Genomic DNA, 26,893 nt, shown 5'->3' with positions numbered 1-26,893 from the left:
GGCATATGGCTATACATGCCTAATAATTGTGAAACTTGCCATCTCAATGCCTTCAACTTGTTCTTTGTGCTTGAAGGAGGAGGAGATTTTGGTGCCGCAGGGTCATCTCGAAGTATTTGTGATCAAGATCAAGACTATGAAAGAGAGGTAAAACTTCAGAGCTACATTTAAATTTTGTGTCTACCTGGATGAGCTCTAAAGCTCAAATATTTTTTTTATTTCGTTTGCCCCAGATTTTGAAAACTGCTTTAAATACATGATTTCTTCAGGAGCTTTGAGGTGGTTTTGGCCACTGAGAAAGATCTCTTCTGTTCTGATTTTGTGAGGTGTAATAACTGCCCCACTTTTCAAAGTACAACTGACTAGAGGTCTACCAATAGTGGATTTTACCGATACCAAAAACTAAGTTGGGCAGTAACTGCCGATAACCGATTAATCAACTGATAGTTTTTAAAATTGATACTGAATGAACATTAGAAGTAAAGTAGTGCTGAACTTTTATTATAAAAATAAACAGTACTGACTGAACCATGAAAATGTACTTTTTTAAATGAGATATATATGTGTGTGTGTGTGTGTGTGTGTGTGTGTGTGTGTGTGTGTGTGTGTGTGTGTGTGTGTGTGTGTGTGTGTGTGTGTATTTATGCAAACACACACACTACCAGTCAAAACTTTTGAAACACTTGACTGAAATGTTTCTCATGATCTTAAAAATCTTTTGATCTGAAGGCGTATGCTTAAATGTTTTAAATTATTTTTGTTGACAAAAATTGAATTGTGCCAACATATAAATTTATTTCATTATAACTAAAATCTAATAAAAAAAATTAAACCAAATAATAAAGAAAACCAAATAATAAAGAAAAGCATCCAATAAGTGCCCAACATAGATGGGAACTCCTTCAATACTGTTTAAAAAGCATCCCAGCATGATACCTCATGAAGTTTCTCAAAACTATACCCATTTATACACACCAATGTAAAATACTGACTGTCCCTCACGTTCCCACATATGCGCACGTACATTGGGGGAATCCCAGAGTTTTATTTAAGAGGGAAACCCCACTTTTGTAGCGCAATTCCACTGCAGGTTGCGATGGAAAGTTAAGGAAATAAACACAGCAACAACTCTGCAATATCTGGAAATTAAGTGAAGCAACAGGGAATAAAATAGCAGTCTTCCCCAGATGCCATGTTTATTATTTACTCAAGTGTTGCAGGAAAATTACATTGCGGTGGAGAAAGCCGCTTACTGACAGAGCCACATGTAAATGGGAGTAATGCGTAGTGTGATGTGTTTACATTAACTGCTGGACATTATTAGTAGATAAGATTTTAAAATGAATGTGTGAAAAATGTTTTAACAAGACTACTTTTCACAGTGCTAAAAGTGCCTGAAGTTGAAGAAACGCCCTTAAATGGAAGAATACATTTTGAAAACTGACTAGACAATGAAGAACAGATATGCTGATACTGTTTCTTTACCTATTTCCCTATTCTTGTTTTCCTCCTGCAGCCAGACTCTGACTCCACTAAACACTCCACCCCCTCCAACAGCTCCAACCCCAGCAGCCCCCCGAGCCCCAACTCTCCCCACCGCAGTCAGCTCACTCTGGACAGCCTAGATCAAACCCTGGATGGCTGAAAATGGCCCTTTACATTTACAAGACAGCCCCCATACACTGAACATCTCAACTCTGCAAGGAAAAAAGTGCCAGGACACTTCTGTCACCTGCTCACCCAGCACAAGGGCCAAAAGTCTACCCCCATTCCTGGTACTGGGTAGAAGTGAGAATGGATATATCACCACAAGTGGAACACTCTGGCAAAACACCACAGAGTATCAGATTAACAACAACAACAACAACAAAAAAAGTCCAAGCCTGCCTCTTGGTGGAGATGTTGTGGTATTGTCACTAACAGGGTCAGATTAGCAGTATGATGGACCTGTTTTTATATTTAATCTTAATTTCATGCCATGCTCCTGCAAGTTTTTTTATTTTTAATTATTATTTACTTTAGTAAATGAACAGATACATTACATCTGCTGTGTCAGAATTGCTTCTTGGACTGATCTGTTAGTTACAGAGGTTATAGAGGATTATTAACTTCCCTTCAAAGTACAGAATGGAGGGAAAAGAGACTTTGTATGCTGTTTTTTTAAATGTATATTATCAGGAAGTTAAACACTCATCATGGGGGAAGAAGGAAAAGGCGTATTAGACAGAAGGAATGGAGACATTCTTGTATAAACAAATTGGACCAGTAACACAATTCCTCACTGCTCTCGACGGACCAGTGAAAAGGTTCGCCTCATCTCATATGAGCAATAGAACGGTGACACTTAGGCAATGACATTTGTCTGACTTTGGGTGTTTTAAGCCAAACCGGAGGGCACTTTTATTATATAATTTCTCTCAAACTCTGCATTTAAGCCAGCCTTTATAGTATTAATGTTTAACTTTAGATGTTTCCCACAAAGATATCTAGTTGATGGAACACTGCTTATCACTTGGAGAAAAAGAAAGCATAAAAAGGAACAGACATTACATATAGAAGTGTTTTATTAATAAAAAAGAGAATGGCACACAGCTAAAATATTCATAGGATTTCAGTAGTTTCTCTCAAGCTGCTGCTGCTTTGTGTGCTCTATTTAAAAATAAAAGTTTAAAAAAAGTGTATTTGATAAGGTTATCTCTCCATAGCCATGTTTTACACATGTAAGCAAGCCGACATGTTGTGACTGTTAAAAACTTGTATCAGAACGCTGATATGAGTTTGTTTGTTGACACCAGAGGACTGCGGACACATACGATGTGCAGACATGGCTGACATATCCATTATCACTCAAGTGTGCCTTCAGTGTCAACTTTTGTTCAGTAGTAATCTCTCCGCTAAAGCATTTCAGTGGTTTTAACAAGGCTGATGGTAATGTATTATATTGTCCCCTGCCCTTCTTAAACACTGTAAGAAACTTGCACATGTTTTAGTCCAAGGAATTGCTTTTGTGTGAATGTTTTTTCCCTGTACCTCTTGTCCCCTCTTTATACTTCACCTGAGCTGTCTGCTTCATCAGATGGATGATGATCCTCAGAACACTACTGCTTTTACTTTAAAAGAACGAAAAAAGAATCACAGGTTGAATCTTTGTAATTATTGACTTGTTAGCCACATAAATTGGAACAAACAATAAAAGAGTACCTGTTGTGTTTTTGTGTTCAATCACTGGATATTAGAAAAATGTTCCTTTATAACATGATTCATACCTGGGATGATTTACAGGGTTCCCACAGTCATGGAAAATGACAGTATAATGAAATGTATACATTATTTTTTAGGCCTGGAAAAGTTTTGGAATTTTATATAGTGAATATACAGTTGAAGTCAGAAGTTTACATACACCTTAGCCATATACATTTAAACGTAGTTTTTCACAATTCCTAACATTTAATTGTTGAAAACATTCCCTGTCTTAGGTCAGTTAGGATCACTACTTTATTTTAAGATTGTGAAATGTCAAAATAATAATAGAGAGAAGGATATATCTCAGCTTTTATTTCTATCGTTATTTACCCAGTGGGTCAGAAGTTTACGTACACTTTGTTAGTATTTGGTAGCATTGCTTTTAAATTGTTTAACTTGGGTCAAATGTTTTGGGGAGCGTTCCACAAGTTTCTCACAATAAGTTGCTGGAATTTTGGCCCATTCCTCTAGACAGAACTGGTGTAACAGAGTCAGGTTTGTAGGACTCATTGCTCGCACAGGCTTTTTCAGTTCTGCCTAGAAATATCAGATTGAGGTCAGGGCTTTGTGATGGCCACTCCAATATCTTGACTGTTGTCTTTAAGCCATTTTGGAGGTATACTTTGTGTCATTGTCCTTTTGGAAGACCCAATTGCGACCAAGCTTTAACTTCCTGGCTGATTTCTTGAGATTTTGCTTAAATAGATCCACATAGTTGTCCTTCCTCATTATGCCATCTATTTTGTAAAGTGCATCAATCCCTCCTGCAGCAAAGCACCCCCACAACATGATGCTGCCATCCCCATGCTGGTAATTACGGCTTCAATTTGTCTCATTAGACCAGAAGACATTTCTCCAAAAAGAGAAATGTCAGTTTGCACTTGCAAACTGTAGTCTGGCTTATTTTAAGGTGGTTTTGGAGCAGGGGTTTCTTCCTTGCTGAGCAACCTTTCAGGTTATGGACTCGTTTACTGTGGATATAGATACTTGTCCACCTGTTTCCTCCAGCATCTTCTCAAGGTCTTTGCTGTTGTTCTGGGATTGATTTTCACTTTTCGCACCAAAATATGTTAATCTCTAGGAGACAGAATGTCCCTCCTTCCTTAGGGGTATGATGGCTGTGTGGTCCCATGGTGCTTATACTTGTGTACTATTGTTTGAAGAGATGAACGTGGTACCTTCAGGCATTTGGAAATTGCTCCAAAGAATGAACCAAACATGTGGAGGTCCAAAAAACATTTTCCTTGAAATCTTGGCTGATTTCTTTAGATTTTCACATTATGATCAGAAACTAATTATCTAAAGGCTTGACATAATTTTCTGGAATTTTCCAAGCTGCTTAAGACACAGTTAACTTAGTGTATGTAAACTTCTGTCCCACTGGAATCATGATATAGTCAATTAAAAGTGAAACAATATGTCTGTAAACAATTGTTGGAAAAACCGCTTGTCACACACAATGTATTTTCTTAACAACTTGCCAAAACTTTAGTTTGCTAATATGAAATCTGTGGAGTGGTTAAACAAAATGAGTTTTGATGACTTCAACCCAAGTGAATGTAAACTTGCATCTAATAAATATTGCATTTGTATATTTATTTGTTTAAAAGGGTGGGAAACTTGTTTTTACTGACCGTTTTGAATCAGTTACACTACTTATTGGAAATAATTCTCAATATTTGCCACCATATTGGTGTAGGTGAAGGTGTTTTTTATAATTATTTGGTGACCTACCAGTTAATTGGTTACAATGGCGGCCAGATGTTTGGAATAATGTACTGATTTTGCTCTTATGGAAATAAATTGGTACTTTTATTCGCCAAAGTGATATTCAACAGATCACAATGTATCAGTCAGGACATTAATAACATGAATTTTACTATCACAATTTGAAAAAGAAAAATTCAGAACTTCTTAAACCTACAAAGTGTTCTCATCAAAAAATCCTCCACATGCAGCAATGACAGCTTTACAGATCCTTGACCTTCAAGCTGTCAGTTTGTCCAGATACTCAGGTGACACTTCACTCCACACTTCCTGTAGCACTTGCCATAGATGTGACTGTCTTGTCGGGCACTTCTCATACACCTTACAGTCTAGCTGATCCCACAAGAGCTCAATGGGGTTATGATCCATAACACTCTTTTCCAATTATCTGTTGACCAATATCGGTGTTTCTTTGTCCACTCTAACCTTATCTTTTGGTTTTTCTGTTTCAAAAGTGTCTTTTTCTTTGCAATTCTTCCCATAAGGCCTGAACCCCTGAGTCTTTTTACTGTTGTACATGAAACTGGTGTTGAGCAGGTAGAATTCAATGAAGCTGTCAGCTGAGGACATGTGAGGCATCTATTTCTCAAACGTCTGATGTACTGTCCTCTTGTTTAGTTGTACATCTGGCCTTCCACATCTCTTGGCAATTTCAAGCATTGTATAGCCTTCCTTCCTCAAAACAATGATTGACTGACAAGTTGAGAGAAAGCTGTTTCTTTTTTGCCATTTTGACCTAATATTGACCTTAAGACATGCCGGTCTATTGCATACAGTGGCAACTAAAAAACAAACACAAAGACAATGTTAAACTTCATTTAAGGAAACAAATGTTTGATATAATGGCGAGTGATTTTCTAGTACCAAATTAGTAATGTATCATGATTACTCAAGGATAAGGTGTTGGAGTGATGGCTGCTGATCAAAAATGACTTTTTTCAAATAGTGGTGGTGCTGTTTTTTTTTTACATCAGTAATGTCCTGACTATACTCTGTGATCAGTTGAATGCCACTTTGGTGAATTAAAGTTCCAATTTCCTTCCGAAACAGCAAAATCTGTACATTATTCCAAACTTTTGGTATATACTGGCTGACCGGCTTTCTGCTCATGCCTGGTCAAACAGTAAGCTTTTGGTTTTTATATTCTTCCTCTAAGCAAATTTGATCCTTAGTCAAGAACTTTGACTGGCGGTCAATTAAGTGGTCTTTACCTACTGTACTGCACTTGTGAATTAACCATATATGCCCAATACATTACACAATTTTTAATCCCCAAATTGAGGCAATACAAAATAAAGGGACAAAGATGATACAGGTGCTATGAAGAGTATGCTATAAGCTCACAAAAATAGTTTAGCCTATTTTTAAGGTTTACGCATTTCAAATTCATTAAAAAAATCCTTCAAATGTATGTGTAATGTTAAGCTGTGCATTGCTGTGTAATTGTATTGTTTAAAATGAAGCTAATTATTTGTATTACTATAATTTTTTTTATTATGGTTTTATGGCAGATTATTCAACTTTTAAATGTTATGAAATTATAATGCATAAATCATTGTAAAAATCTATATTTCAGGGTTTGTATAGCATAAAAGGCAAAAGTTCACTTTTATAAATAAAAGTTAGTTTTACTTTTAAAGAATGTACAAATTAGATTGTGACGATGTCTAAAAATCTCAAAAAGTCCAATTAAAGCATGTTGAAAAATGTGTTGCAGTATTGATGCATTTTAATTAGCTCATACAATGTCCTGATACAATCATACTCATATCTACACTGATGTACTCAACTATAATCATACGCTATGCAATATATATTCATAGATTGACTTTTATGTACTCAGCTTTGCATTCATATTCTTTCTATACCATTATCACTGTACTAATGCTCCATGTATTCCTTATATGCCCAACCTTGTACTTCTGTTTTTATACATTCATGGTACCAGACGTAAGCCTTAAAAACTTGAGTTTTTAAAAAGTGATGTCTGGTAAGGACCTGCCTTACAACAGGCCTTCAAGCTCTCGGTCCAGCCTCTCTCAGCCTATTGCAGATCGTCTGAGCACTGATGGAGGGTTTGTTAGTTCCTGGTGTAACTCGGGCAGTTGTTGTTGCCATCCTGTACCTGTCCCGCAGGTATGATATTGATCCTGTGCAGGTGTTGTTACACCTGCCACTGCAAGGACGATCAGCTGTCCTTCCTGTAGGGCTGTCTTGGGCATCTCACAGTACGGACATTGCAATTTATTGCCCTGGCCACATCTGCAGTCCTCATGCCTCCATGTAGCATGCCTAAGGCACTTTCAAGCAGATGAGCAGGGACCCTGGCCATCTTTCTTTTAGTGTTTTACAAAATCAGTACAACGGTCTCTTTAGTGTCCTACGTTTTTATAACTGTGACCTTAACTGCCTACCGTCTGTATGCTGTTAGTGTCTTAACGACCGTTCCACAGGTGCATGTTCATTAATTGTTTATGGTTCATTGAACAAGCATGGAAAGTATTGTTTAAACCCTTTAACAAAATTCTTTAAAATACAGTGTCCTGAATAAGGGACGTATATTTCTTTGCTGAGTATATGTTCAATATGTGTGTTAGAAGATTGCTTCATTCTCTTTATCTGCCCTTGTATATGGTTTCAGAGCTGGATGCAGAGAGAGCTTAGTTTAAAGTTGTTATTGTTCCAAGCAATGTACAGATGTGTGTCTGTGAACACAGGATGTCTCTTCGACACCTGTGTTCGTATTTTGCGGAGATCATGAAATTTATGAGCACTTGGCAAAGATTTATGCACAAGCTATTCTGCAACATATTCCTTCCAATTAACCACAGTTTGTGCATTTCAATAGGTCACAACAATATGACCTGATAACTTGAGTTACAACTTAAAGCCGTGCAGAACTCGCTGTCTCAGGAGGGTATAAAGACCTTAATCGTTGGTCGAACCAGATTAACACCTCAGCTCTCTAGCTCTTTGCATCTGATCTCCAACTTTGAGGCCTCATCTTGACTCTCTGTACTTTAACTTTTTTTAAATTTTACTTTCATTACAGTTCATTAGACAAAGACAAGATTTTGTGTTATTAGGTTTATTCCAGGACTTAGTCCTTGGATATAACCTTAAGATATTTCTACTTAACATTTATATTGCTGTATTATCACATTTATTTTCATTATTTAATATTTTATTCATTTATTAATTTTGTATTTATTAATTAAAATGGTTATTCCTTCTAGTCATTTCAATATGCTGTATCTCACTGCATCACTTTTATTTTGGCGAGTTGTTGGAACCAGGAAGTAAATGAAAAATCAAATCTGACGTTTCATGTGTCTATTTTCGCTGCAATAATTCGAAGGTAAGTCTGTAATATTATGATAATAAAATCATATTATAATCTTTGTTTCTCATGGTCCGTAAAATAGCCGCAATTTTATATGAATAACTATGTATTCATCCTACCCAAAGATTACAATCGTATCTAACCTCGAAAAGATACAGCGGCGGATGTCAGAAGCAGCAGCAGCTTATCATAAATAAATGCAGTCTCCTGAATTAAGTGAGATCTGTATGAACGTCGGTCAAATGCGTTTGAACAAATCAGAAGAATCACTGTGAATAAACACGAAGGGTTGATACTCTGTAGTCCACAGTTTGGCGCAAACCCTGGTTTATTATGTATGTTTTTAGATGACACGGGCCAAACCAGAGGATGACGAGTACTGGAACAGCTCAAAATTCAAAGCTTTCACATTTGATGATGATGACGACGAGTTTTCAAGGGTTAGTTCATTGTTTTTGCTGAGCTCGAAGGTGCGGTGTCCACCTGCACGATAATAAAAACACTTTATGGCTCGTTGAGTCTTAAAACCTTTTCACATATGATTCAGACAATGTTGTGTTCTCATTTCACAGCTGAAAGAGTCCAAACGGGCCGTCAACAGCATTCTGGTCGATGAAGATGAAGATGAAGATGATGTTGAGCGGGTCAACTGGAGTGGAGAACCGGTGGGAAGTATGCGGACCTTTCCTGTACTGTCTTTACTATTGTCTCCACTGTTTGCGTCTTTATATGAATAATGTTTTAAAGAGATCGTTCACGCCTCAATGCAATTATGTCATTACTGTATTTACTCAGCCTGATGTCCTTTGAAACCCGTGTGACTTTCTTTATTCTGAGGGACACAAAATCAACTATTCATAGCAGAATGTCCAATCAGCTCTTTCCATACAACAGGGGTCTGCAGTATTTTTGTTTTTTACATGAAGTGCAATGTTTAACTCTTAAAGCACACATTTTGTATGGTTTACTTTTTTTATGCTTTTATGGTGCTTTTTTAAATTAATAAATTTATTTATTTTTTAAATCTTTTTTTTTTTTAAGCTTGACAGCTCCAAGGTTCGGTTTCACGAAAATGTTCTTAAGAAAAAAATTAAGAAAGTTATTAGGATAAATTATAAGAAGTTCGTAATAAAGTTCCTAAGTGCAATTTTTGAAAAATATTTCAAATATTTTCTCAAGAGCAACTTTATTTTTGCTTAAGAATAAAAAGACAGGCTTTGACATTGTCTGATCAGCATGTTAATGGAGTTGCATTGTCACTTAACCAGATTCAGTACTTCATCACTGCCAAATCAGAATGATACATTTATCTATTAGCCTTTTTTTTTTTTAAAGTAACAAGCACCTCGCGATTATATATTTTTTATTATTGTAAAGTGCGTGAGATGTATTAGTTTAACGACATTAGCCGTCATAGGAGAATTTACTTGCTATTAACCATTTCCTAATTTTAATTTGACATGGACGAAAATAAAAAAAATGCTTAACTAGACAAGAGCTGGATGTTCTTGTTAAGGAAATTACTGCAAGGAAAAAGTTCTCCTTGGGAAGCTTGATAATAATATCATGTCAGAAATGAAGAGGCGGGTAAATGGAAAAAGGTGGCAGTGGCTGTCTCCGCTGTACCCAACTCCAATAGGGATGTGGATGGCGGGTTAAAAGAAAGTCTCAGCTCTTTAATGTTATAATTATTATGTTTCTATGAACTCTAAAGTTCTCAGAGAGAGAGAGAGAGCGCTAAATGCAGCACATCCGTTTGAATTAGCATGATTGTTCACCACATTAATAAGCTTCAAAATAACATTTATTATTTGAATTTGGTGATCAAATTTACATGGTTTACAAGCTGAAAATAAAAATATAATTAAACTCAAAAGAGTCAAAAACTTTTTTTGGTCTAAAATCACATTTCTACGTAAACAGCCCACTGTGACTTCAGACTCAACATGAAAAACCCAGTAATTTCATTAAACATCTTACCTTTTAGAATTTAAGACAACTGTGAGGTTATACTAACTTTAAGATATTATTTACGACAATATTTAAGAACATTGTTTTTTTAGTTTTTTTAAGACTGTTCTATAAAATAAGATGACATTTCTTAAGAATTTTTTTTGGGAAGACAACATATTCTTAACTTTTTTCTTAAAGGTACAGTATGTAAGATTCAGGACCCCTTGTTATTAATGACACTTGTGGCCGTTAAGTGAACTGCAGCAGCAGCTACCTGTGCACACACTCAATAGGGATGCGAGCGATCGAGCATCGTCCAAAACAATTACATAATGTACAAAGAGACTGAACGTGATTTGCTGACATCATGCTAACAGATGATGTACAGTAGCATTATTAAAATTATAGAGTTATGATTGTTTTACTACAAAATTTGAGACTAAACTAAAACTACTTATTAGCAAACATAACGTGCTGATACACACATACAGCTACATAATACTGAATTATAACAGACAGTTTACTGTTGCACTATTGTATGTTTTGTATGTCATATGCTGTTCTACGATCAAGAAACCAGTGTATTTGCTTACATTTTACTATAGTTTTCGCTCGACCATGATCATGTTTCCGCTTAGCCAGATTCAGTTGATAATTACTTTCTCTGAGTTTGTGAATGAGTCTGTGTTGTGCTGGGAGTTTGTTGTCGCTGTTTAATAGCAAAAGATAAGCTATTACTGAGGCAAGGCTCTCGGGAGCACGCATAAACCCGCAAAACCGACCCGCTCCCTTCACATTAAAATCAGTCTACAGGCTTTAATAGGCAACTTAGGAAGTCCAGGAAGGCTCATATTTAAGTTGTGTTACAAGCCGTTCACACATTGGCAAAAAATATTACATGAAAATTGTTACATATTGCACCTTTAAGTTACAAATAAAGAAAATGGTAGTTAAGAAGAAATTTATTTTTAGGAAAGTTTTGTGAATCCAGCCCCAGGTCTCTTATCCAGTAGCTAAAATGAATAGTTCCCCAAAAATGGATCATTCTCTCATCATTTACTCACCCTCATGCCATCCCAGATGTCTATTACTTTCTTTCTTCTGCAGAACACAAACATTTTTAGAAGAATATTTCAGCTCTGTAGGCCCATGAATGGGTGAATGGGTACCAAATGTTTAAGCACCAAAAGCACATAAAGGCAGCATAAAGTAATCCTTAAGACTAATGGAGACAGCAGTCTCCTTTGCGATCATTATTTGAAGCCATCTAGCGTCAAGCACTAGGAAGTGTAATCAAGCTTGAAACCAGAGTCATGCATAGAGACTGTCAGTAGTGCTGTCAACTGGGCTGAGAAACGAAATTCAAATTTTTACCTTAAATATTGGCAACATTTTTATTAAGTTTACATTTTCAAGTCAGCAGACTTTGAATTAACATGGTTTCCTTAGTCCACAAGAGGGCGCAAAAAATACATATACCGTGCATCTGGAAAATATTTACAGTGCTTCACTTTTTCCACATTTTGTTGTTACAGCCTTATTCCAAAATTGATTAAAATTCATTATTTTCCTCAGTTCTACAAACAATACCCCATAATGACAATGTGAAAGAAGTTTGTTTGTGATTTTTGCAAATTTATTAAAAATAAAAAAATGACATAAGTACATAAGTATTCAAAGCCTTTGCTCAATACTTTGTTGAAGCCCCTTTTGCACCAATTACAGCCTCAAGTATTTTTGTGTATGATGCTACAAGCTTGGCACACCTATTTTTGGGCAGTTTCTCACATTCTTCTTTGCAGGACCTCTCAAGCTCAATCAGGTTGGATGGGGAGTGTCGGTGCACAGCCATTTTCAGATCTCTCCAGAGATGTTCAATCGGGTGCAAGTCTGGGCTCTGGCTGGGCCACTCAAGGACATTCGCAGAGTTGTCCCGTAGCCACTCCTTTGTTATCTTGGCTGTGTGCTTAGGGTCGTTGTCCTGTTGAAAGATGAACCTTCACCCCAGTCTGAGGTCCAGAGCGCTCTGGAGCAGGTTTTCATCAAGGATGTCTCTGTACATTGCTGCATTCATATTTCCCTCGATCCTGACTAGTCTCCCAGTTCCTGCCACTGAAAAACATCCCCACAGCATGATGCTGCCACCACCATGCTTCACTGTAGGGATGGTATTGGCCAGGTGATGAGGTTTCCTCCAGACATGCCTCTTTGGCCTTTGAGGCCAAAGAGTTCAATATTTGTTTCATCAGACCAGAGAATTTTGTTTCTCATGGTCTGAGAGTCCCTCAGGTGCCTTTTGGCAAATTCCAGGTGGGCTGTCATGTGCCTTTTACTGAGGAGTGGCTTCCGTCTGGCCACTCTACCGTACAGGCCTGATTGGAGTGCTGCAGAGATGGTTGTGCTTCTGGAAGGTTCTCCTCTCTCCACAGAGAAACACTGGAGCTGTATCAGATTGACCATTGGGTTCTTGGTCACCACCCTGACTAAGGCCCTTCTCCCCCGATCACTCGGTTTGGCTGTGCGGCCAGCTCTAGGAAGAGTCCTGGTGGTTCCAAACTTCTTCCATTTACGCATGAGGGAGGCCACTGTGCTCAATGGGACCTTCAATGCTGCAGACATTTTTCTATACCCTTCCCCAGATCTGTGCCTCGATACAATCCTGTCTCAGAGGTCTACAGACAATTCTTTGGACTTCATGGCTTGGTTTGTGCACTGATATGCACTGTTAACTGTGGGACCTTATATAGACAGGTGTGTGCCTTTCCAAATCATGTCCAATCAACTGACTTTACCACAGGTGGATGCCAATCAAGTTGTAGAAACATCTCAAGGATGATCAGTGGAAACAGGATGCACCTGAGCTCAATTTTGAGTGTCATGGCAAAGGCTGTGAATACTTATGTACATGTGATTTTTTTTATTTTTTTTATTTTTAGTACATTTGCAAAGATTTCAAACAAACTTCTTTCACGTTGTCATTATGGGGTATTGTTAGTAGAATTTTGAGGAAAATAATGAATTTAATAAATTTTGGAATAAGGCTGTAACATAACAAAATGAGGAAAAAGAGAAGCGATGTGAATATTTTCCGGATGCACTTTAAACCATACTGCACCATGTTAAATTTAATTGCAAAGCATTTCCTGGCTGTTAAAAAGGGCATTCCATTTTAAACTAATGTGCACAGAATAAAAAAAATTGTTGGTTCATATTGTCAAATGTTCAGTAAAAAGTAAAACGAGGGAAAAAACGCTTCATAGTAAATGTGTTACTATGTACACATAACATGTTGCACTGGTGCCACAGTATATCAAAACACGCGCTAGATGAAAATCTTTGATTCCTTCACCGCATTTTATTGTTTATTCTATAAAACATCTTATGTATTCCATTGAAGAAAGTAAAACAGGTTTATAACATATGAGTGTGAGTAAATGATGACAGAATTTTTTATTTGAGTAAACTATCCCTTCAGGCTCATCAGTGTTTCTTTATAGGCATCTCTTGGTCGGTCAAAGAGACCGCCTCCAGCATCCGATCAGGGAGCGAGCAGAGCTTTCCCAAAATAGACACCACTCCTTCACTGTCCAAACAGGGATCTGGATACTCCCTGAGCGCTCTGTTTAAAGGTAATGTAAATTTAAGAGCACTTAAATTAACTTTTTTAATCATTGTAGATTTGTAATCCTCTGATTTTCTGATTATATTCCCTCAGCAAAGAGCAAACCTGGTGGTTTTCAGTCTTTCTCAGAGTGTAAGTTTATATAATTGAAGTATGTATGAAGATTGCTACTTTAATGTTTTGTCTATTGATGCTTTTATTGTTCACTATTTTCTAGCCTTTAGTGACACATCTGTGAGAACATATGCACCAGAGCTACAGAGGCCCAGGTCAGATGGAAAGGTAATGAATGTACAGCCATGACCAAAAGTATTGGCAGTGATATACATTTTGTGTTTTGCAAAGTTTGCTGTTTCGGTTTTTGTAGTTTATTTTTTCACATGTTTCTCTAGTATACTGGAAAACAACGATGAGCATTTCACAAGTTTTAAAAGGCTTTTATTGGCAACAAAAATTTAATTTATGCAAAGAGTCAATATTTAGACCCTCATTCTTCATAACCTCTGCAATTCGCCCTGGCATGCTGGATATCAGCTTCTGGGCCAAATCCTGACTGATGGCGATCCATTCTTGCCTTATTAGTGCTCAGAGTTGATCACAATTTGTGGGCTGCTGCTTGTCCACTCGCCTTTTGAGGACTGACCACAGGTTCTCTATGGGATTAAGATCTGGGGAGTTGCCTGGTCACGGATCCAAAATTTCAATGTAATGAGCCACTTCATTATCATTCTTGCGTTGTGACATGCTGGAAAATGCACAGATCATCACCAAATTGCTCCTGGATCGTTGGGAGAAGTTGCTCTTGCAGGGTGTTTTGATACCATTCTTCATTCATGGCTGTGTTTTTTGGGCAGAATTGTGAAAGAGCCCACTCCCTTGGATGAAAAGAAACTCCACACATGGAAGGTCTCAGGATGCTTCACTGTTGGCACGACACAGAACCCAAACAGTCGGAACGGGGCTTCATCACTTCTACTGTCCAATCCTTGTACTTCCTGCAGAATTTCAGTCTGTCCTTGATGTTTTTCTTGGAGCGAAGTGGCTTCTTTGCTGCCCTCGACACCAGGCCATTGTCCAAAAGTCTTTGCCTCACTGCATGCAGATGCACTCACACCAAACTGCTGCCAATATTGAACAAGCTCTGCACTGGTGGTGACACGATTCCTTAGCTGACGCCTCAGGAGGAGACTGAGTGCTTGCTGGACACTCTGGAACGTCCTCAAACTTCCCTGCAGTTGAACCTCTCTCCTTGAAGTTCTTGATCCGGTAAATGGTTCTTTCAGGTGCAATATTCTTTGCAGCAATTGCCTTGCACGTGAGGCCATTTTGATGAAAAGCGATGATGGCTGCACATCTGTTTTTAGAGGTAACAAGAACACAATGATTGGCAGCACTTCTTCCCTCCTTTTATAGAAATCAGTCTGCTCTTATAAACCAATCAGAATGATAGAGTGATTTCACCTGACTAGTACTCGTTCACACTTTCCCAGGTGCTGCTGATATGATTAGTGAAATGATGTTAGCTGGTCATTTTGTGCCAGGGCCAAAAAACAGTGAAATTTGGGTTTTTGTGATAAGTAAATTTTTTTGGCCAATGAAGCTTTTTGCAATTATTTAAAATGCATCTGATCACACTGCAGAATAATCTAGAAACAATGTGAATCAACACCACAACAACTGAAGCAGAAAACTTTGCGAAACACAAAATATATGTCACTGCCAATACTTTTGGCCACGGCTGTAGACATTGGATAGTGCATATGGGTTATAGCTTGTTACCATAACAATAGAATTTCCACGGTGTAACTTAAAGAAATATTTCACCCAAAAATGAAAATTCTCTCATAATTTACTCACCCTCATGACATCCCAGATATGTATGACTTTCTTAAGCAGAACACAAAAAGTTTCAGAAGAATATTTCAGCTCTGTAGGTCCATTGAATGCAAGTGAATGGTGACCAAAAATTTGAAGCTCCAAAAAGCACATAAAGGCTGCATAAAATTAATCCATGTGACTCCAGTGGTTTAATCCATGTCTTCTAAAGTAATCTATTGCTAGATGGTGCTAGGAAGTGTAATCAAATTGAAATCATGAATGTCAAGTAGATTGCTGATGTCAAGATTTATAGTGAAAAGGAGTATTTTGGTCTGTTCTCACCCAAAACCAATTAGATAGCTTCAGAAACATTGAATAAACCAGTGGAGTCGTATGGATTACTTTTATGCAGTATTTATGTGCTTTTTGGAGCTTCAATGTTTTGGTCACCATTCACTTGCATTGTAGGGACCTACAGAGCAGAGACATTCTTCTAAAAATCTTCATTTATGTTCTGCAGAAGAAAGGAAGTCATACACATCTGCGATTGCATGAGAGGGAGTAAATGATGAGAGATTCATTTTTGGGTGAACTATCCCTTTAAGTGTGCAGCTTATTCTGAGTTTTATGTGTAAATTTTTAACATTTCCCTTTTTTCAATCATAGGATTTTGTCAGTGACCTGAGTCTTGAGGAAACTGTGAGGAGAATGCAGAAAGGAAGGGTAGGGGGCAGTCAAGAGCTAAAAATTATATATGCTCTATAATGCACAAGAAATCAATTTAAAGGTGAAGTGTGTAATTTCTGAGCCAAACAGAATTTCACAAATAATTATTTCCAAACACTGTCTCCTGCCACTCCTACCTTTGGTCAAACAGGTAGTATCACTTCAAGTTCATGTCATTGACAGACATTGACATGTCGTACCTCTCAAAAAAACAGAGCAATGTTTTGAATGAACCATAGAGTTTACATTCTTCAAGAAGTCGATATGTGAATGGCTTACTTATTGTTACCTCTGCACATTATAACATAAAAAAATAACTTCACCTTTAAATGAGTCATGTTCAATTATTTGTTGTAGGTGTGCAACAGACTGAAGTTTTTTATTTAGTTTGCTCTCTCAACAGACGTACTCCCTGGAAAAGTTCCGCTCTCTGCAGGACAAACTTCTGCTGCTGGATGAAGCAGTTGCTGTTTATGATGGCAATGTCATAACTGCGGTAACCCTTACATCAGCCTTTATCAAAATCATCATCCCTATATGGAAATGTTGTTGTGACATTATAGTGACTCATAATAAAATATACAGTAGTTGGAACATCTTTTTATTGTACTTATTCCCTGTGGTCATCATTCATATTTTCCAACAACAGGTTTTGATATATCTCAAAAAATCATTAAGTAAAGGTAAAACATTTTCTAATCTGTCATTACTCACCAGTTCCTTTTTTTCTCAAAATGTCAAGTTATTTTCATGAAGTCATTCAGATTTCTTTGTCATTGTTGCAGAAATACTCTTTCGAGAGTTAATGGCAAGAGATGTAGCTTTACATCATTATGTTCACTATTTAAAAGAGATGGGAGAGCAGAAACTTTTGGTGGAATTACTAAAGTAAGTAAAACTTCCCCTCTATATGAGTAGCATGTAAAAAGTTTCCCGCTGGACTTTTGTCAAGTCATTTTTATTTGTATAGTGCTTTTCACAACACACATCGTTTTAAAGCAGCTTTACAGAAAATGAAACTGTAATATCTATAAAGTCTGTTGTTGGCAATGTTGGTTTGAGAATGTTGGCTATTGTGTTCTTTCAGTTCAATGGCGGTTGGCATCTCTTGTGCAGTTTACATATGATTATTTGATTTGGAGTTTTTTATTATACTCTTTGGTTTATTTGAATAACTGTCATTTCCCTCATCATGTGCTCAGCTTTGGTCACATATTTTATAACTGTATTTTAGGGCACTTGGCAGGACAGAAGATATGGCGGTAGGTACTAACTACACTTAGATATTCATTGAACAGCTGTCATTGTACTCATAGCTTACACATGTAAATATACACATGACTAATATTTATTTATTGAGCTTCATAGAAGTGAAAAAGAGGAAGAAAATTACCTTAAAAGTTAACCCAGTTCTGTTTTTATTTTATCACTTATATTTGGACTGGATGAAAGTGGAAGTTAAAATGGAAATCCTGGTGTTTTCATGTCTTCAGTAAGCTGAAACAACTTTGGATTTTACATGCACTAGTCTGTCTGTCTTTATATTTGAAACAGTTGATGCAATACAAGGAACACTTGAATATTAAAGATGAAGGGCGACGAAGGGATTTCCTCAAAAATTGCCTCAGGTAAAGATAAATTATGGCATACAGGCAAATGCAGTCATCTGTCAATACGGTTCAATAGAGAGTTCAGAGTGACCTCCCACTGACATATGATGACAAACTGATGATCTGTTTGATTTTCCCGTTTGTTATCAGCCTTCCATTCTCTCAAGATGATGCCACTCATGTTCAAGACCACTATACACTCCTCGAGAGGCAAATAATCATAGAGGTGAGGGATCTAGTCCAACCGCTATCACAATTGTTCCTTTCAACTGATTCTTTTAACTCTGCAATGTTTCCTAAAGAACAGTTTACAATACCAGCAATGAAAATTCTGTCATCATTTACTCACCCTCATGTTTTTTAAACCTATATGACTTAATTTCTTCCGTGGAACACAAAAGGAGATGTCAGGCAGAATGTTAAGGACTGACAACCTCAGTCACATTCACTTTCATTGTTTGTTAAAAAAAAAAAGCAAAATAAAAGCAGCATAAGCATTCATCAATTCAAGTTTGTAATTTCTGCCCTTCTAGTGGCACTAAATGGTATTGCAAAAATAACTAGATAGTTGAAGTTTGTAAACACAATAAAAGCCTTTTCTGAAAGTTTTAAGTAGTTTTTAGAGTTTTAAGTTTGATGGTTATACAGACATTGCAGTAAAACCAACAACCAGCTAGCTAGATACAGTATACAGTCAGATAGATGTTGCTAGGCGTCGGTAGCATGTTGTTAAGCATGGCTAACCTGTTTTAGCATGTAGCTATGCACTGCTAGCATGTTTTAGCATGTAGGTATTCATTGATAGCATGTTGCTAGGTGTTGCTGGAATGTTTTAAATTGTAGCTAGGCATTGCTTGCAAGTCGAGTCATTTTTATTCATTTAGTGCTTTTCACAACTCATATCTTTTCAAAGAAGCTTTCAAAACAGAAAATTATGCTGCAATGTCATAAATTAAGCAATGTCTTTAAAAGCATGTTGCTTGTTGTTGCAAGCTAATTTTAGCATGTTGCTAAGCATTTCTAGGATGTTATAACGGGGGCCTAGGGTGTTCTGGCTTGTTGCTAGATGTTGCTGTCATGTTTTAGCTGACTGCCTGGGTGTTCTGACTGTTTGTTAGGGTGTTTTGGCTTGTTAGTAGGCTTTGCTAGCCATTTTGTCTGGCTAGTTGCTTGTCGTTGCTAGCATGTTTAGAGGGAGAGAAAGAAAGCGAGAGAGAGAGAGACAGTACGTTAGAGCAGTGGTTCTAAATTTAAAATAAGAAATATTACAATAATTCAACTGAATTAAAATGAGTTGAGAACCACTGGCTTAGAACATATTTAAGGCCTTGTGTAGGTTTGTTAGAATTTCTTGACAGCTGGAGTTCAAATAGTCTTGGCACAGCCGAACATTTCATCAATGAAAGTTAATGATATTTATGCACACTGTGTGAAACTGTAAGTCTGATCAGTTAGAAAGATGTAACAACCCGAGTAAGAACGGTTTGAATGTTTGTCCTGAATTTGGTGGTTTTAGGAGTAGTTACAGTCAGAAATGCCAAGCCAACAATTATAGGTTGCGTTCGAATCCTAAGGAAGCTGCCTTATTGCCTCACTGTCCTATCAGTCAGTGACTTAACAGACAGCATATGCATACAAAGATACCTCTGGAAGGCTTCCGAGGCAATACTACATCACATACACTCACCTAAAGAATTATTAGGAACACCTGTTCAATTTCTCATTAATGCAATTATCTAATCAACCAGTCACATGGTAGTTGCTTCAATGCATTTAGGGGTGTGGTCCTGGTCAAGACAATCTCCTGAACTCCAAACTGAATGTCAGAATGGGAAAGAAAGGTGATTTAAGCAATTTTGAGCGTGGCATGGTTGTTGGTGCCAGACGGGCCGGTCTGAGTATTTCACAATCTGCTCAGTTACTGGGATTTTCACACACAACCATTTCTAGGGTTTACAAAGAATGGTGTGAAAAGGGAAAAACATCCAGTATGCGGCAGTCCTGTGGGCGAAAATGCCTTGTTGATGCTAGAGGTCAGAGGAGAATGGGCCGATTGATTCAAGCTGAAAGAAGAGCAACTTTGCCTGAAATAACCACTCGTTACAACCGAGGTATGCAGCAAAGCATTTGTGAAGCCACAACACACACAACCTTGAGGCGGATGGGCTACAACAGCAGAAGACCCCACCGGGTACCACTCATCTCCACTACAAATAGGAAAAAAGAGGCTACAATTTGCAAGAGCTCACCAAAATTGGACAGTTGAAGACTGGAAAAATGTTGCCTGGTCTGATGAGTCTCGATTTCTGTTGAGACATTCAGATGGTAGAGTCAGAATTTGGCATAAACAGAATGAGAACATGGATCCATCATGCCTTGTTACCACTGTGCAGGCTGGTGGTGGTGGTGTAATGGTGTGGGGGATGTTTTCTTGGCACACTTTAGGCCCCTTAGTGCCAATTGGGCATCGCTTAAATGCCACGGCCTACCTGAGCATTGTTTCTGACCATGTCCATCCCTTTATGGCCACCATGTACCCATCCTCTGATGGCTTCTTCCAGCAGGATAATGCACCATGTCACAAAGCTCGAATCATTTCAAATTGGTTTCTTGAACATGACAATGAGTTCACTGTACTAAAATGGCCCCCACAGTCACCAGATCTCAACCCAATAGAGCATCTTTGGGATGTGGTGGAACGGGAGCTTCGTGCCCTGGATGTGCATCCCACAAATCTCCATCAACTGCAAGATGCTATCCTATCAATATGGGCCAACATTTCTAAAGAATGCTTTCAGCACCTTGTTGAATCAATGCCACATAGAATTAAGGCAGTTCTGACAAACACAGTATTAGTATGGTGTTCCTAATAATCCTTTAGGTGAGTGTATAATGCTGCCTTCAAAAATCGATCAGATTAAGGTATCTCAGTAGATAGGATGTGACGTGAACATTAGATTCGCAGCCTTAGCTTCATAAACATTCTCACTGTCCTTCCGCCCGGGCCCTGCCATTGGTCATCAAACAGATAGCCCCGCCTCAAAGCTCATGCCATTGGTTGAGTATATGTTGCTATATCAGACCACTCAAACAAACAGGGCAATGTTTTTACAGAACTACAGTGCTGTTTACACATTACAACAAGTCATTTTACAAAAGGCTTTATTTAGTTATGTCTCTGCAAATTAAACTGGGATAGGAAAAATGATGGCAAAATTTCACAATTCAACTTTAAGGTTTTGTTTAAAAAAAATATTTTCTGCTGTGCTGTAGCAGAAATAGAGAAGAGTACCTCAGCTTATAGTGGTGTTAGATCACCTCCTCACTGTTCCTCTTTCCTGTCTTTAAGTGCGGTGTACAGTGGGTGGAGTGATGGTTCTCTCTGTACAGAGGGAAGTGAGTGGGATGGGCTCCTCTCAAACTGGGTTATGCAGCAGATGTTTCCTTTGATTTCAGTCTGGAAATTGTTGTCACATTTTGTCGTATGGCATAGTAGCACTTACGAACAAGTTAGTTTTAGTTTGCAACAAGTTATATGAATGTTGGGTATCAGTTAAGACTTAGTCTTGAGACTTGTCATGTATGAGAAAATTAGTCCCTGAGCAAAAATATCCTTGTGGTAAAGCTGTGTCACTGTATTCTGCATAGAAGTCCATTCATTTGTATGCTTACTGTGCTTTTGCCAGGCTAGTGACAAAAAGGCACAGGAAGACATCTTTAAAAAGTTCCCCAGAAAAGCATCCATCTTAAATATGCCAATCATTACAACACTCTACTACTCCTGCTTCTATCATTATGGAGAGCCAGAGGTACAAACATATGCAACACTTCTATTCACAAACTACTATATTATAATACTATAGATTCAATTTGACTTAATTAAATACTAAATTACTTTTGTTATATATTCAGTTCCCATGGTATGTATTAAAAAAGAAAAGGTAATTTTTAAAATATTTTTTTATTTAATCTCTTTTCTTTCAACTGAAGGGAACTTATAGCAGCCCTGCAAACATTAGAAAAACCTTCAGGGTAAGATAAAATGTCATAATCTTTTCAATATTTACCAACCTGCAGTACCAGTCAAATGTTTGGACATACCTGCTCACTCTTTATTATTACTACTTTTTACAATTTTAAATAATTGTGAAGTCATGTCAATGTCAAAACTAGGAAGTAACACAAATGGAATTATGGAAATTAATCAATGATCAATACATTTTAAACAAACTAAAACCTTTTTCACCATCCAGTCTAACATATCCATTTAAAAAAAAAAATAGATATTTATTTATTGAGAAATTTGTACAAAGGCACCATTTATATTTGTCTACAAAACTAATTTCAGTGATAAAATCACAAGCCTTTAAAGGTTTTCCAAGGTGTGTCCGAACTTTTGACTAGTAGTGTAAATGTAAAAATCTCTCTTTTTTTATTTTATTTTTTTATGTTACTTTCCGTTCATGATGAATTATTTAATATAACCTAAAACAGATTTCAGAAAAGCAGTACATTCTCACATCTCTTGGTGCAAGGGCAAAGTTGAAATCATGGTTTGATGTGGATAGTCTCTTCAACACCAAGAACTGGCTGGGATACACCAAGAAAAGATCCCCCATTGGCTTCCACAGAGTAGTGGACATCCTGCAGAAAAACAATGCACCTGTACAGGTATCTCAGTTATGATGGTGATATTTAGAGTGTTGTAAAAACTGATCCTCCCAGTCCAACATACCATGTGACAAATCAGAACTGTAGTATGCGCTGTGAATGCAGTTTTCCTTGATGTGCAGGTGCTGGAGGAGTATATGAACCTCATCGATGACCCAGAGCTCAAGCTTAGTATGGCTCTAAAATATAAGTGCCATGACATCGTCATCAATGTGAGTGCATCCTTAACTCCGTATTAAAAAGTGTGGTTTTGTGAAATCTGTGCCTTTGACAATTGTTTTGTCCATTCAGACGTACAGAGACCTGAAGGACCGGCATCAGCTTACTCTGTACAAGGAGAAGTTGGATCAAGACACTGTTGAATATAGGAAGATTCAGAAACTCCTCAATGATGGGGTAAGAGGAAGCAAGCAGACATTTCTGAATTATTCTCTGATTCACGATTTCAATATTGAGCCATTTTCCTGTGAAGTAGTTTGTAAATGTTAAGGGATAATGGAAAAACTGGGCATCTAGAAATATCACGTCTTATAGTAATGTGATTTATCAGTGCCACACAGGTCACTTGTATCAGCATTTTCATTTTTGTTCTAGGGTTACATGATTATGTCAAAAATAGTTGTTGGCTATTTCCCTTGATATTGTAATTGTGATTTATTAATTTTGCATGTCCTCGCATACATTTTATGGCCTTTGCAATATTTTGCATTGTTTTTGCATTTACCATGATTTTACTGTAGTAGGAACCGTGTTTTTTGCCGCAAACCATGGCTTTACTATAGCAGTAATTATAACAGTTCCAAGTTTTTTTTTTTTTTGTGGAAACATGGTTTTACTGTAGCAATACTGTACAATGCAGTAACTATTAGTTGTGGATGGAACTCATGATTTTAGTTTTGTGAATATGGTTGTAACTCTGACTGTAGTAGGCTAACCATGTTTTTTTTTTGTTTTTTTTGGTGGAATCCAGTATACTGTATCCATATATTAGCCATGGTTTTATAATAGATTAACTATGGATAATCATGTGGTCACAAATACAATTTGTTCTAAAACCATAGTAACCACAAATTATGTTTTTATTACCATAAGCTTTTGTTTTCCTGTATTATTACTGTTGTTTTGTTATGAATATCATGGTTAAAATATGGTAAACTTATTGCGAGGGAATGCAAAACGTATTGCTTGGAAACTCAAGCTATTTTGAGAGAATGCAAAACTTGTTGCGAGGGAATGCAATCTATTGCAAGTGAACGCAAATTATTGTGGGGGATCACAAAATGTATCGCGAGGGAATGTAAACTATTGCAAGGGATCACAAAACACATTGAGAGAAAATGCAAACTATTGCGAGAGAACGCAAAACTTATTGCGAGGGAATGCAAAACTTATTGCGAGAGAATGCAAAACATATTGCTAGGGAACGTAAAATATTGCAAGGGAATTCAAAAGTTATTGCGAAGAAACAAACTGTTGTGATGAAACAAAAAGTATTGAAAAAGAACGCAAAACATATTACGGGGGAACACAAAACTTTTTGCGAGGGAACACAAAACATTGCGAGGGAATGCAAAATGTATTGCGAGGGAATGCAAAACATATTGCGAGGGAATGCATAACGTATTGCTTCTAGGGAATGTGTAACGTATTGCTACTAGGGAATGTGTAACATATTGCTACTAGGGAATGCAAAATGTATTGCGAGGGAATGCAAAACATATTGCTAGGGAACGTAAAATATCGCAAGGGAATTCAAAAGTTATTGCGAAGAAACATAAACTGTTGCAATGAAACACAAAAAGTATTGAAAAAGAACGCAAAACATATTGCGAGGGAACACAAAACATATTGCGAGGGAACACAAAACATATTGCGAGGGAATGCAAAATTTATTGCGAGGAAATGCAAAACATATTGCTAGGGAACGCAAAACTTAATGCGAAGGAACGCAAGACTTATTGCGATGGAATGCAAAACTTATTGCGAGGAAATGCAAAGCGTAACGTATTGCGATGGAATGCAAAACATATTGCGAGGGAATGCAAAACATATTGCTAGGGAACGTAAAATATTGCAAGGGAATTCAAAAGTTATTGCGAAGAAACAAACTGTTGTGATGAAACAAAAAGTATTGAAAAAGAACGCAAAACATATTACGGGGGAACACAAACTTTTTGCGAGGGAACACAAAACATTGCGAGGGAACACAAAACATTGCGAGGGAATGCAAAACGTATTGCGAGGGAATGCAAAACATATTGCGAGGGAATGCATAACGTATTGCTACTAGGGAATGTGTAACGTATTGCTACTAGGGAATGCATAACGTATTGCTACTAGGGAATGCATAACGTATTGCTACTAGGGAATGCAAAACGTATTGCGAGGGAATGCAAAACATATTGCTAGGGAACGTAAAATATCGCAAGGGAATTCAAAAGTTATTGCGAAAAAACATAAACTGTTGCAATGAAACACAAAAAGTACTGAAAAAGAACGCAAAACATATTGCGAGGGAACACAAAACATATTGCGAGGGAACACAAAACATATTGCGAGGGAATGCAAACTATTGGAAAGGAACACAAACTATTGCAATGTAATGCGAAACTGGGAAAAGAATTCCTGCCCTGTCGTCTAAGGGGCTCTGTAACTACATGCCATATTCTTTATGTTGAGGACACATGCAAATCAAGCTGAGAATTGTCTCTGTATTACTCGCAATGGTTTGCATTCCCTCTGTATTTTACGTACTTTACTGCTGCTTTATTCATAGGTAAATCAAGGCAGTGTCTAACGGCCAACCTCACATTGTTAATGCCAACGGTTTTCACTTTGGTTCTCAAGCGTATTTTTGATTGTAAGGTTTCCTCAGCACACCACAAACAGAAGTGAAACTAAATGTGCATTTTTGGATCATACTGCTGCAAACTCACTCATTAGAACCAGGAAAGTTTCACACAGGGGGAGTAGACCTAAATGGAATGCTGTAACTGACACTAGTTAATCCCGGCAGTCGTAATATTGATTATTTTTTCAAACTGTTGTGCATTCCTAATATGAAATGTTTAGTGTACTTGATTCTGACATTTAAAATATTACATGTCTGATTTTTGTTTTTGTCGCTTCAGCAAATCAGATGGAAAAACTGACACATGAACCCTGACAATATTGCACAAAAACACCATGAAGCTGCCGAAGAAGGAACCTTGTCACTGGCTGGACAAACAGGACTGAGAGATCCCTAACTTGCTCAAAGTCTCAAGGGCATCGACTGCTTAAAAGAACCAGTGGTCCCTTCTGCTTTATTCAATGAGATAATTCTCTTGCAAATGTCTGCTTAGTATGATTGTAAACCTGCCAAGTGTCCTTCTGCCAACTGTACATGTGAACACTGATGAACATTTCAACAGAAATAAGGAAGGCAACATCAGCGATTATTGCCGTGCGCAAAATATTACTCACTCTGAACTCTCCACACCCTTTTGTATTTTCCCATGTATAAATGTATGGACATTCCTCCTCCACTGTGTTTTATATATTAAATATAATATATGATACAGTTATTTGAGTACTGTCTGATACAGTACAGGCTGTCTGGTTATTTTGTGACTAAATATTTTTTTGTTGTTCTTCTAAAAAGTGCTTGACGAAGTTCTCTGGAAGATAATAGGGTAACCGCAAAATTTCTGTTAACTGTTCTGTTCTGTAATTTATAGTCTGAATTATAAACTCAGACTGAGAGTGCAAAGTATCAGTTTGAGCCATACTTTGGATAAAAGCGTCTGCTAAATGTCATTGATTTGATCACCCTTTTTCTATTCTTCTTTTCCATAACCATAAAAAGTTTCACAGAGACTGGTAAATTGAAACAACCTTGTATTCATCTACACATTTGATGGATTGTATGCATTATATATTTATTACAGATGTTATCAGACCATAATAATCACAGGTAAGACCATGGATGGCTTCTCAAAACCATGGTTGGAACATAACAATGGTTTCTATAAAACATACCTGTATTTATTATTTAAAAAATTTGCCAAACACATTTGGAATTTAAACTCTTATAAAAATAAAAAATCTCCCTCATCCCAATATATATTATCAAGTAGCCTTTGAAAATAAATTTCCACC

General features: G+C 37.2%; 2 protein-coding genes across 10 annotated transcripts in view; both read left to right on the top strand.

Moving 5' to 3' along the window:
- The window catches only part of LOC127624379 (serine/threonine-protein kinase MRCK beta-like), a 101,530-nt gene extending 98,283 nt beyond the window's left edge, over positions 1-3,247 (top strand). For 2 of the 7 annotated variants that reach the window (XM_052099176.1, XM_052099175.1), the window contains exons 37-38: positions 77-147; positions 1,517-3,247. In XM_052099176.1, coding sequence (XP_051955136.1) covers positions 77-147; positions 1,517-1,645 — 200 coding nt within the window. In that variant the 3' untranslated portion in view covers positions 1,646-3,247. The remainder of the gene's footprint in view (positions 1-76; positions 148-1,516) is intronic. The other 5 variants (XM_052099181.1, XM_052099178.1, XM_052099177.1 and 2 more) reach the window with 4 other exon arrangements.
- Positions 3,248-8,295: 5,048 nt separating this feature from the next.
- On the top strand, positions 8,296-26,525 carry LOC127624384 (spermatogenesis-defective protein 39 homolog). 3 transcript variants are annotated; one of them, XM_052099188.1, is made up of 19 exons: positions 8,296-8,368; positions 8,701-8,793; positions 8,926-9,025; positions 13,804-13,935; positions 14,022-14,060; positions 14,146-14,210; positions 16,413-16,469; positions 16,876-16,968; positions 17,122-17,155; positions 17,258-17,360; positions 17,707-17,734; positions 18,027-18,100; positions 18,233-18,308; positions 21,769-21,891; positions 22,073-22,114; positions 22,577-22,753; positions 22,876-22,965; positions 23,045-23,149; positions 25,885-26,523. In XM_052099188.1, exons 2-19 carry the CDS (start codon positions 8,701-8,703, stop codon positions 25,903-25,905), a joined length of 1,452 nt encoding a protein of 483 aa, XP_051955148.1. In that variant the 5' UTR covers positions 8,296-8,368; the 3' UTR covers positions 25,906-26,523. The 3 variants fall into 3 exon arrangements, with proteins under 3 accessions (XP_051955148.1, XP_051955146.1, XP_051955147.1); XM_052099186.1 differs by having other exon boundaries at positions 16,876-17,155; positions 25,885-26,525; XM_052099187.1 differs by lacking the exon at positions 8,296-8,368 and having other exon boundaries at positions 8,526-8,793; positions 16,876-17,155; positions 25,885-26,525.
- Positions 26,526-26,893: the final 368 nt, after the last annotated feature.

The sequence above is a fragment of the Xyrauchen texanus genome, chromosome 30 (genome assembly GCF_025860055.1).
Source record: "Xyrauchen texanus isolate HMW12.3.18 chromosome 30, RBS_HiC_50CHRs, whole genome shotgun sequence".
NCBI classification, from domain to species: Eukaryota; Metazoa; Chordata; class Actinopteri; order Cypriniformes; family Catostomidae; genus Xyrauchen; species Xyrauchen texanus.
Note: the sequence above shows the minus strand (reverse complement) of the source record. Positions and strands in the feature narration are given on the sequence as shown.

Bases quoted from the DNA above. Each gene is read 5' to 3' on its own strand.
- LOC127624384 (XM_052099186.1), top strand. From the start codon at position 8,701: ATGACACGGGCCAAACCAGAGGATGACGAGTACTGGAACAGCTCAAAA. The intron at 13,936-14,021 runs GTAATGTAAATT...ATATTCCCTCAG, and splicing joins CCTGAGCGCTCTGTTTAAAG to CAAAGAGCAAACCTGGTGGT. The intron at 23,150-25,884 runs GTAAGAGGAAGC...TTGTCGCTTCAG, and splicing joins AGAAACTCCTCAATGATGGG to CAAATCAGATGGAAAAACTG.